Here is a 12,624-nt window from a genome sequence, read left to right on the forward strand (position 1 = left end):
AATCAGAGCACTGAGGGGCGGGGCGAGGAGGTATATATTTTCGGCTCATATTTTCAGCCTTTTTTCTCTTTCGGCCGAAAACCGAAAGTGCCATTTTTGGCCGAAAATTTTCGCCGGCCGAAATTTCGGTGCATCCCTAGTAGAAACTAGCTAAATTAGACAGGTGCCAACATGGAAAGGTTGTGTGTCATGCCCTTATCCTTAAAAATGTCAAAAACAAAGAAAACTATGCTTTGAGAACCACTAATGTAAGAAATCAGTAAAGGCCTATTCTAGATCTGGGGATTCTAAAACCGTACAGTATATGTCTACTGCACTTGTGCCTTTATGTGTCAGGTAAATGTTGGTTAGAGGTTCTCACCTGATATTTCAACATGTCCACATTGTAGTATGTTGCCTGTGGTTTCTGCTCTGCCACCTTCTTTAAATGGGTCATCAGGTTTGGCATATTCACCCAAAACTCCTTTGAGTTCGGATTGGACTGTGTGGTGTCACTGTCAGAAATTTGAAAATGCCTTCACTATTCAATTCATGCTCAGATGTAATCCTACAAAAATCAGATTTTAACATCTGGTTCATATAAATGTTTAAAACCAATAGTTCTGACAATACATTCTGATTGGATGAGGCACTTTCAAAGAGGCTTTTAAAATGTGCTTAAATTGCAGATTAACACACAACTGTGACCAAACATTCTACAACCCCAATTCTGAAAAAGTTTAGACAGTATGAAAAATGTTAACAAAAACAAAAAGCAGTGATTTGTCAATTCTATTCTCCCTGTGCTTCATTAAAAGCAATACCACGACACATTATTTGACGTTTCACCTTGTGATTTTAATTGTTCTTTTTTTTAAATATCACAAATTTCAAATCAGATGATTGCAACACGCTCCAAATAAGTTGGGACAGTCGAGTGTTTACAGCTGTGTAACATCATTTCTTCTAATAACACTTATTAAGCATTTGGACACTGAAGACACAAGTTTGTTAAGTTTAGCAAGTGGAATTTCCCCACAATCATCCATTATGAAGGTTTTCAGCTGCGCAATTGCACAGGGCCTTCTTTGCCATATTTTGTGCTTCATAATGCACGACACATTCTCAATTGGAGACATTTCAGGACTGCAGGCAGGCCAATTAAGCACCCACATTCTATGCTTACACAGCTATGCACTTGCAATCCAGGCAGTATGTGGCTTGGTGTTGTCCTGCTGGAAAAGGCAGAGACATCCCTGGAGAAGACATATCTTTCAGCATTAATGGTGCCCTAACAGATGTGCAAACTACCCCTGCCTTGGGCACTCACACAACCACATACTATGACAGATAGTGACTGCGTTTACATGGATACCAGAAAGTATCTTATTGCGTAAAAGCAGGTTATTGCGAGAAAACAGCATTCCAGTTTACATGTACTGTATAAGCGTCGTACTCTTTACTCCCGGCTCAGTCAGTAAGCAGCTTTCTTCACAGCAACATAATTTCCCTGTGTAAATGTACAAATGACTAACATGGGATACGAGGAAGACTTTGCTATTTTATACTCAATGCTTTAGTTTCAGATATTGCAGTGTCGTTGCTGTGTATATCTTGACTGGGTGTATCAGTACGACTAGGCGTGATGACTTGGGTTGGTATGACAGCTTGACTAGGTGTGGTAGTTTGATTTGATGTAGCTGCTTGACTAAGTGTAGCTGCTTGACTAAGTGTAGCAGCTTGAATTGACATGGTGGCTTGACTTGACATTGCAACTTGACTAGGTGTGTCAGTTCACCTAGGCATGATGGCTTGGCTAGAATTGGCTGCTTGACTTGACTTAACACTTTGAATTGATGAGAAGACTTGACTTGGCATGGCATGGCAGTTTGACTTGGAGTGGTGACTTGATTAGCTGTGATGGTTTGGCTTGGTGTAATGGCTTGGCTTGGTGGCTTCACCGGTCTTGGCGGCTTGATTAAGTGTGATGGTTTGACTAGGTAAGAAGACTTGACTGGGCATGACAGAGACAACTTGACTTAAAGTAATGGCTTGATTGATGGCATGACTTGACGTGTTGGTTTGACTTGGCATGGTGGCTTGATTTGATATGATGGTTGGGCTTGGTGTAATGGCTTGTCTTGGCGGCTTGACAGTTTGAATTGGTGAGATGACTTGACTTGGCGTGGTGGTTTGACTTGCCACGGTAGCTTGATTTGGTGTGATAGATTGGAGTGGTGGCCTCCTTGCGGTCGGCAGCGGGAACGGTCCGTGCCTCCTGGCGGTCGGCAGTGGGAATGGCCACCGCCTCCTGGCGGTCGGCAATAAGAACGGCCGCCACCTCCTTTCCCATTTTTCCTGCTTCCAACACATGAAATTCAAGATCTGACTGTTCACTTGGTGCCTAATATATCCCACCCCTTGACAGGTGCCACTGTAACTCATGTTATTCAATTCACCTGTCAGTGGTTTTAATGTAAAATAAAAATAAAAAAATTCCATACAAATGTGAAACTTGCATACCATGGGGGTTTGGCTTATTTTCTTGAACAGACAATGAAACAGAGAAGACCTCAAACATTGTGTATCACATTTGCTACACACAGCGTCATAGGGTTAAGACAGGTACTTCTAAGGGATCGGAGATCACACACATTCAGAAGTGTTTTCCAGCAGGACAACCCTAAACCACATCCTGCCCAGATTAAAAGTGCATGGCTGTGTAAGCAGAGAGTGCAGGTGCTAGATTGGTCTGCCTGCAGTCCTGAACTGTATCCAATTGTGAATGTGTGGTGCATTATGAAGCACAAAATACTGCAACAAGGCTCTGTTTAATTGCAAAATAATGGATGAAAGGGAAAAAAATTCTGCATGCTAAACTTAACAAACTTCTGTATTTAGTGCCCAAACAGTTAATATGTTTTATTAGAAGAAATGGTGATGTTTCACAGTGGTAAACACTTGACTGTCCCAACTTTTTTGGAGCATGTTGCAATCATCCAATTTAAAAAAAAAAAAAGGTAAAACATCAAATAATGTGTTGTTGTAGTGCTTTCAATATAGCACAGGGTGAATAGAATATAGAAATCACTCCATTTTATTTTTATTAGCATTTTCCATAATTTCCAAACTTTTCTGGAATTATGATTGTATATTAATATGCCAAAATGCTAAACTGCTTGGCAATCTTACATACAGTAGCTACAGTTAAGCTAACAAACTGTACGTTAACTTGAAGGAATTGTTTATTCCAATTAATATTCATAAATGCAACTATGTATTGAACATTGTGTCTCTTAAAATATTACTGTTATAAAAGCAATAAGCCACTAAAGGCCATATATTTCAGTAATTTACCGTGGTTAAAGGGTTTTAAGTTATGCTTAAGAACACTGCTTACCCCTGTTAAATCACTGGAATGAGAGGCTTATTGCTTTAATCAACATTTATCCAACATGTTTAGCCACATAAAATAACCCATACACAGTAAGACTGGACAAGATCACATCCCCTCAGACTGATTACGCCACACTACCCCTCTCATTAGTCATACGTGAGTCACCCTCAGCTGACTGTAGCCAACACACCTTTATGAATCATGAGGTTCGCTGACTGGAGTTACAAACTCTCCTTCAATTACCTCCATTACCAATTACCAAAGTAAATAAGTAAGGTCCAGTCAGCCGGTCAATATCGCAAAATAAAGCCTGATGCTGACCAGATATGAAATATTGATGAGTTTAAACGATTTTATCATACCAAAGAGTGCTACGTGAGAGGAAAGTACCACAGTGTAGGATATTGGTTGCCAGAGGTCAAATATGTTGTTTTAAAGCAGGCGTCGGGAACCTGTGGCTCTTTGTTAAAAATCAAGTGGCTCGCAGACTTCACCAACACATGATCGTTTAAAACTTTCTAGTGACAATTTTCCAACAGAAAGTGCGGGTGCGATTGCAAAGCTTGAAGTCAATTACACTGTTTTGATTTCCTTTCTTCCGAATTTGTCGTACAGCCTACTCCTGGTGAACAAGGTTTGAAATGAACACCCGTTCCAGCAACTGTCGAAGGCAACCAGTAAGACTTCTCGGAGAGATATATTACAAGAAATTAGATGCAAAGGTGTTTGATGAAATGTGATTATATTTTGCAGAACAGATGAAAGAAATGCCACCGATGCATGTCGGATTTGATATATGTACACGGTGAGCTCCACTGTTTACGAGTGCAATGAAAGCACTTCTCCAAGACACGTGCATTCATGGAGTTCTGGCCTCATTTCCCAATAACTATTGATCTTAGCGGTTAAGAGGTTAAATTGAGTTCTATTTTCTTTTCTTTAGGCAGCATAAACGGTATTACCAAAATGCAATACAAACACATTCGATAAGAACACACATTTGGCAGCATTTTTGGGAACACAAGGGAATATATTTGGCGTATTTAATATGATGTTTATTATGATTATATTTACATTTATAATTGTCTTTAGTTCTTAATTTGTATGCTAGTAATTTTTCACCTGTTGCTGCGTACAGATACTTGCGTGATGGAAAATGGGGCCGAATGTTTGGATTTGGGGAGGTGGTTATATAGAAGATTTTTTAATCACTTCATTATTTTAATAGCTTTTTTCGTTTAATTTAAAGTGGAATTTTTATTTAGAAATGTCTTTTAAGTTTTTCGTTTTTCAATAAATTAATTTAATTTTTAAAGCAAAATAAAAACAAATGCAAAAATATTCACCGACCTTGGGGGTTGACCATATAATCGGAAATTGGGATATTTTAAAGGCGATAATCATAAAAATATTTTTTTTACACATCACCCAGCCCAAAAGGGAAGTTAAATTTTTAATGAACAATTGCAAACGTAAGTAATTTTATGGAGACCCGCACAAACACGTGTACTCAATTACATATTGCAACATATTACCTATTTATTTTTTGCATATTTGTGTGTTTTTGAGTCATCTATGGGCAATATAAACATTTTATTTTATTAAAAAATGTTGTTTTTGAAAATAGTAAATTATTTGTTTGTGGTATGGCTCTTTTGAAAAAATGCATCAACCAAAAATGTTTTAATTGGCTCCTTAGTGAAAAAAGGTTCCCGAACCCTGCTTTAAATTAACACTGACCCCACAAAGAACATACGAAACACATTTCAAATCAATACATTTGATGAAGATTATGATCTGTGAAGGTTCTGTTGAAGGTGACATTAGATGAATGTTGTTACCAGCACAGTAACTGGGGGTTAGGCAGAACGTGTTCCAGGCGACTGTAGTTGGTTATGCTGAAGGTTAGCACAGCAGGCGAGGGGTTATTTGCAAAATGCCTTGTGATCCCTGCTGGGAAGGACAACACCATCTCTCCAGTGATCTTCACCACACACCTTAGAAAGCAACATTATTAGACATGTACATGAGTACACAGGTTTGGTAAGTGTGAAACAGTGTTAGAAACAGAGTGACCATCATAACATCTCAAATTTGCCAATAAGACAATGGTGAGAGAGAGAGAGATGATGGGAAAATTTGGCTTCAATACTGACTTAAACACAGCATATTAAGACTGTGGCTCAAAATGTTTTAAATCTTCCTCTTTAAATATAGACAGTAGCAACCCAAAATGATCATACCTAATATTCGCAAACAGTACAAATTACTCTAGCTGTGTAAGTTTGCCATGGTATTAAAAGCCTTAAAACATTTTCTCACAAATGAGTTTCAATAAACAAATATTACCAGTACATACACACATATATACACACACACACATTAACATATACAGACACACACATATATATATATATATATATATATATATATATATATATATATATATATATGAAAGACTACAAATTAGGACTACAATGCTGATGTGGTTGTGAGATATTAAGATAGGGTCACGTACTTGTTAGGGTCAGCTCCTTTGAAGAAGGCACTGACTGTCTCAGTGAAAGCTGCAGCAACAGGCAGTGTGTCCTGGGCCCCCATGGTGAGGGGACTGGGCCCTCGAGAACAGCCTGAGAGAACACAAACATGTGCACCAATGAAACCAGTGAAAAACATGTTTATTGACATAATACAATTTCAAACACTCAGTGAGAGAGATTAAATAGAGGCAAAACATAGCATATATAAGGTAGCTGTGATAAAGAATGAGAGAGATGGAAACATACAAACAAAGAAAACGCCTCATAGATTATGAGATGTATACCGATCAGCCAAAACATTACAACCGTCTGTCTAATATCATGTAGGTCCCCCCTTGTGCTGCCAAAATAGCTCTGACCCATCGAGGCATGGACTCCACAAGACCTCTGAAGGTGTCCTGTGGTATCTGGCACTAAGGCGTTAGCAGCAGATCCTTTAAGTCCTGTAAGTTGTGAGGTGGGGCCTCCATGGATCGGACTTGTTGGTACAGCACATCCCATAAATACTCAATCAGATTGAGATCTGGGGAATTTGAAGGCCAAGTCAACACCTTGAACTCTTTGTCATTTTCCTCAAACCATTCCTGAACCATTTTTGCAGTGTGGCAGGGCGCATTGTCCTGCTGAAAGAGGCCATTGCCATCAGTGAATACCGTTGACATGAAGGGGTGTACGTGGTCCGCAACAATCTTTAGGTGGTACATGTCAAAGTAACATCCACATGAATGCCACGACCCAAGGTTTCCCAGCAGAACATTACCCAGAGCATCACACTGCCTCCGCTGGCCTGCCTTCTTCCCATATTGCATCCTGCTGCCATCTGTTCCCCAGGAAAATAACAAACAAACACCAGGCCATCCACAAGATCTAAAAGAAAACATGATTCATCAGACCAGGCCACTATCTTCCATTGCTTCATGGTCCAGTTCTGACACTCACATGCCCATTTTAGGCGCTTTCGTTAGTGGACAGGGGTCAGCATGGGCACTCTGAACTGTCTGCGGCCACACAACCCCAGCAAGCTGCAATGCACTGTGTGTTCTGTCACCTTTATATCATGGCCAGCATTACATTTTTCAGCAATTTGTGCTACAGTAGCTCTTCTGTGGAATCACACCAGATGGGTGAGCCTTCGCTTCACCACTTTTGGTAGGTACTAACCACTGTATACCTGGAACACCCCACAAGACCAGCTGATTTGGAGATGCTCTGACCCAGTTGTCTAGCCCATATTTCCAGCTTCCAACACATGAAATTCAAGAACTGACTGTTCACTTGCTGCGTAATATATCCCACCCATTTACAGATGTCATTGTAACGAGATTATAAATGTTATTCACTTCACCTGTCAGTGGTTGTAATGTTGTGGCTGATCAGTGTAAATGTGTAAGAGGAGACAATCAGCAGCTGACAGTGTTAAATTCCTTTAGAACTTAAACCAAGACCTAAAATCTACCACAACTGCTTTTTCAAATGAACACCATTCCTGCTAAATTTTTTGCTGGTCTTATCTTGCTGGGTAAAAGTCTGATCAGGCTGGTCTGATTGTTGGTTTTAGAGGAGTTTTGGCCCCTTGTCAGCTGGAACATCAGCTGGCCAGATTGGCCAGACTATGAGACTAGATAGACCACCTTAAACCATCTAAGTCCAGCAAACCAGTTTAGGTGGGTATTGAGCTGGATTATTTTTAGCTATGTTGTTGGAGTCAATAAAAGTCTACTTTTATATTCTAGATCTTAGCTTATTTTCAACATTCTATTGGCAAATCATGATTAAATTTCACCTTCTAAAGGCACAAATAACAAAATCCACAATGGGCAGAAAGTTCAATAAGAGAATGCATTTCAAACATTAACAGGTCAAATCCAATCTGTATTCTGGTCTGAATTTTAAATGCAATTCTATTAGATTTAAATGATTAGATCAAGTATAAAATAACAACTTTAAAAGATGAAAGATAAAATGAAAGCAAGTTGTGACAGAGAGCATGCAGCGTCAATGGAATGTTTGAAGCTGAAATATTGTGTTAATATTCCAGACCAAAGTCAAAATGAAGAGATCAAAGCAGATGAGCCACAAAACAACAAGAATGAGAAGCCATATTAGTGATGTAGGTGAAAATATGAAGATCTTGAAAGAAAAGAGAAGATTTCACTGCACAGAAGATGAACAGCTGAATGCCAAAGAAGATATACAGAACAAAGCAGATGTTGTGGAGGAAAATTAAAAGTCACAGTGGTTTAATGAAGTAATGAAAACATGAGAAGAGGGGAAGTCAGATGAGACTTGAGTGTGCACGCGCTACGTCCTTAGATAAAACCCCAACTTACCTTCAAAGGTTAAATAAAACTTGCCTCTGTCAAACCATACGAGGGAGGGCTGGTCGGTCTCTGTGTTGGAGGGAGGGAGTGAAGGGGGGTATAAGATTGGGGAAGTGAGGAGAGATGGGGGGAAGGAAAAGGGGGAGAGAAGGACAGTAGCGTGAATCACACACAGGTCCATCAAACGGCACAGTGATGGGGTGGCAGGCGTATAGGTCAAAGGGCGATGAGGGTGGTCACAATTCACTAGATGGAGTTGGCTATAATGTGTGAAACATTCATAAATGTTGCACAGCACATGGGACAAATCAAGTAATAATCAGATCAATAATAATAATAATTGAAAACAATATTCATATTGGCCCTTTTTTTTGCAACAAGATTGAAAGTATAAAATAGTGACAAAAATGAAGGCTTCTGCTAGCTTCAGTTTTATGGTTATGTTTGCATTTGTAATAGATTATTAATGATAAGGATGCAAGTGCATGTGTATTTTAATGTGTAACACCACACCACAATGCACTGTGTAGCATCACAAAGACTATATGAAGAAGTAACAAATTTGTTGGACTATTGTGCAGTTTAGAAATACATTTTGACTTAAAACTAAGGACGTTTTTAAAACGATGGCAAATATTATACCATTCTGGCTAATCTGCATGTAAGAGCAAGACAGATGAAAGCTAGATAAGATCTGAGACATTTAAGAATTAAAGAGCCCATGAAATAAAAAAGCTTTGTGGCTTTTAGTCCTTGTCTATTAGCTTTGAGGTCATTCATATGCTAATGTACCTCTAAAAGCTGACAAAATGATTGTTTAGCAGATACACAGTCCTTCTCTGATGACATCATATTGCACTCGGGGGCATATAAAAAAGTTTAAACCACTAAATGGGGTGTGACTGCCTTTAATCGGTTTAGTTGTTTGTAGTCTGAACAGCAGAAAACCACATTACATTTTTACAAACACTATCCATACCACATGTGTTTTGAAATCAATTTAAGATTCCAGATTTTTGGAAACGAGCTTAAGTCTAAAATGGTCAGAACAGATTTTTTTGTAACAGTGTCTACACTCATCTACACTCACATGCGACGACCACAATGTAACGAATGGTGAACGAGTGAGCTATTTGAAACCGTATATGCATGCGTGTAAACACAGTAATGCATCCACCATGTGTAAACAAAACCTCTGTGTGTTCTAGGTGGTGTGAATATTGAGGATACAATTTGAATGAATGTTTTTCCACATTTGAGGCCTAAAATGATGTGGCAGCATGATGTTGTTAGACATGCTTCTATCCATGTGCAATGTCTGAGAGCTCTTGACTCAAATGAGTGAGCTGCTGAGCATACTGATCAGTTCTGCAGCCACTTAGGCCAAATTCCAGACGCTGAGAGGCTCAGTGTGTGTGTTGCATGTTTTCAAAGAGATTGGTTGCACTCTTTCAGTTCTCTAAAGAGTCCACAGCCTGACAGCAGCTTTTCAGGCTCTAAAAGACTTGTTCTTGGTTCTTTATGTCTGTGCAAGATGAGGGATGTTGGGTTTGTGGTACAGATGGAGCAATTGGCATGTCTTTTACAGACCTGAAGAATAAAGGATGATTAAGAAAAAATTTAAATTGGATGAAGAAAATACTATGGTAAAACTGTTTGGGTGTAATCAACAAGAGAAAAATAGAGAAAAACAAACACCATTAAGGTGAGTTAAAGGAATATAATGGGTTATTTAAACCTGTCTGAAAACCGCATCTGTGAAATGCTGTCGATAACATAAAAAATAATATAGAATAGGGATGTGCCAAATTACCAACTTTCATAATCGACTAGTCAGTTGGTTGTTTGAATGACTAGTCGGTGTTAAGGATAATTATGTATAACTAGGTTCCATTCTGTTCACATGACCCCAATCAGACACATTTCAGAGGGATATACAGATGCTAAGAGCAGCACTTCAACATGATAACTACTCAACAAAACTATAGGCTAAATAACTATCAATAACAATCATAATGCACAAAACTATCAAAGTAAGAGAAGTAAGAAAGGCTCCAAAACAAAGCACTACAAAACCACTTATGCACATCCTGAATGCAGAGTGACGCACTTCATCGCATCCAGATAACTTGGGAGTCTCAGGGTGATCCTTGCTACTCACTCAAAAGTGCAGAACTACAAGATCATGATGCAGGTACACATCTAGTTCATGACATCCAGTAGTTTAACCTTTTTAACGGCAACTATTAATTTAAACATTGTCAGACAGAATCAGCAGCAGAGGATTTAACGCCTGACAGTGATCATCTTGTAATGTATAGTTGAAGCAGCACTTTGATGGCTGAAACAGCAGCAGTGTATAAATGGACTAAACTTAAAGCATTAAAGAGACAAAACTCCTTGCAGAAGGTTTTACTGTGCTGACTAACATTGACTTTTAACCCCCACACACAAAAAAAACCCAACGCTCTCAAAGAAGTTGCATCTCTTTTAATTTGAGAATTGCATCTCCCATTAAACCCCCTAAAAATATTTATGTTAGTGGTCGACACCACTAACTGACTAGACAGTTGTTGGACAACTAGTCGATTATTCGACCACCGTGGCACATCTCTAATATGGACTCATTCGTAATAAGTAATGAACGCAAAACACATTGTCAAAAAATACACTTACACTCAAAGCCTAACAGGCAAGGGAGCCAGGGAGTTTTAAGTAGTAAAAAAGCATTTGCATTGACTTCTTTAGAAAAATGTCTGTTTTGATATCAGAATTTCTCAAAGTTGTCTAAATGTTTTATTTGAGGCGAGACTATTTTTCTAAGTGGAGGAACTTGGTTATGCATTTCTAAAGTAATTCCTGTGGGTGTTTGGAGAACTCTACAGTATTTAAAGAGTGTATATGGAATAGTTACAGTGCATCATATCTCTTCCATGTCCCTTAGATAACAAGAGCAAGTAACTGGGTATACTTTTTAACTTGTCTGGACATTAGCTAAAAGATTGGACATCACTTTGCACCGAGAAGGCCAAGCACTTTTATCACTCCAGACCTATGCTAAGAATCATTCATTATGGTTATACCGTTACAGTTGTAGTATTATGGTTATAATTTTGTTAAGGTTGTTATGGTTTATACTGTGTGAGTTTGAAATGTTTATTAGCAGGGCTGTTAGCTTGCCAGCTAGGCTTCTATTTTAAAGGTCTTGCAATAAATAACAGCCTGCCACAGATATTGTCCATAAACAATAAGTCTTAAATAACGGAGAAAATCCCTTTAAAGACTCCTTGTGTAAAAATCAACTGCTAACATGAAACTACTGCCATCTGGCTTATTAGTTTAGTCACAGCTGAAAATGAAAAAGGTCACCATGTATGAGCTTTACTTTGAAAACTGACAGTATGTGTAATGTAACCATTACAATGTTGAGTCAGTGGCCTCCATCCCATCCACTAAATCAGGAAGGGTTCATAGCGTACTGTACCTGCCGGCATGTCTGACCATCTCTCAAAGCTGGGTAGTTTGTCTACAAAAGCGTCATCTTCTGACATCAGACAATTACGTCAGCCCAAAAAGACAGGACAAGAAAGATGACAAAACAAGCAAAAATAAACAATTCAAATAAAATGACAAATAATTGTAAAGAAAAAGTAAAAAGTCACAGTCATAAAACTCAGACGTCACAATAGATGCACTGCAAACAATGAACATTTTAGAAAAAGATGATAAATGAAGAAACACAAATAAATGGAATGTTAAAAAAAGGCTGAAATGCATGGAATAGCATAAGAAACGTATAGCCCTTAATCCATAAAAACAGAAACCCTTGAAATTCAGACTTAAAGTAGTTTGCAAGCCTCAGGAAAATGATGCTGTTGTAAATGTACTACACACAAGTTCGCTTGTATACATCTAATCCTAGTGTGTATTAAGGTAAACAAATTTGGCGTGCTGTCCAAAGCGGAGGGGCTCGAGCGCAGGACTGGGCTTGTGCTCTAAGATCTGCACCTGGACTATCAGACTAAAGCAGGAAATGGAAAGACAATTTGAAATAATTGGTATAGACATTTATGAAATATAAATGTGGAGGTGGGCCGGAAGGATCGTCGCTGGAGCAAGGGAAGCAACTGCTTACTGTATATATCCTTGGAATATAATTGTCAGGTCTAGATAAACAAGCTCCTCCTGATCTTATGTTTAGAATTTAATAAAAAAAAATTTTTTTTTTAAATATTCCAACAGTATGGTATCAAAACGTCCATCACAAACATACGAATGACTTATTAGGTCCACATGTTTCATATGTTTCACATATACAGTACAAGTCCAGAAAGTCACTTCCCCTAAATTGTAAAACATCTCCTTTTTTTGGTCTATGGTTATTTTC

At 38.5% G+C, this 12,624-nt stretch overlaps 1 protein-coding gene across 1 annotated transcript in view; it reads right to left on the minus strand.

The window, feature by feature from the left end:
• The window catches only part of LOC127653841 (SH3-containing GRB2-like protein 3-interacting protein 1), an 88,238-nt gene that overhangs the window by 8,716 nt on the left and 66,898 nt on the right, over positions 1-12,624 (minus strand). Inside the window, 5 exon segments of the mRNA XM_052140621.1 lie at positions 362-494; positions 5,218-5,373; positions 5,895-6,006; positions 8,247-8,306; positions 11,722-11,781. Coding sequence (XP_051996581.1) covers positions 362-494; positions 5,218-5,373; positions 5,895-6,006; positions 8,247-8,306; positions 11,722-11,781 — 521 coding nt within the window.

This window comes from Xyrauchen texanus, chromosome 13 (genome assembly GCF_025860055.1).
Source record: "Xyrauchen texanus isolate HMW12.3.18 chromosome 13, RBS_HiC_50CHRs, whole genome shotgun sequence".
Taxonomy (NCBI): domain Eukaryota; kingdom Metazoa; phylum Chordata; class Actinopteri; order Cypriniformes; family Catostomidae; genus Xyrauchen; species Xyrauchen texanus.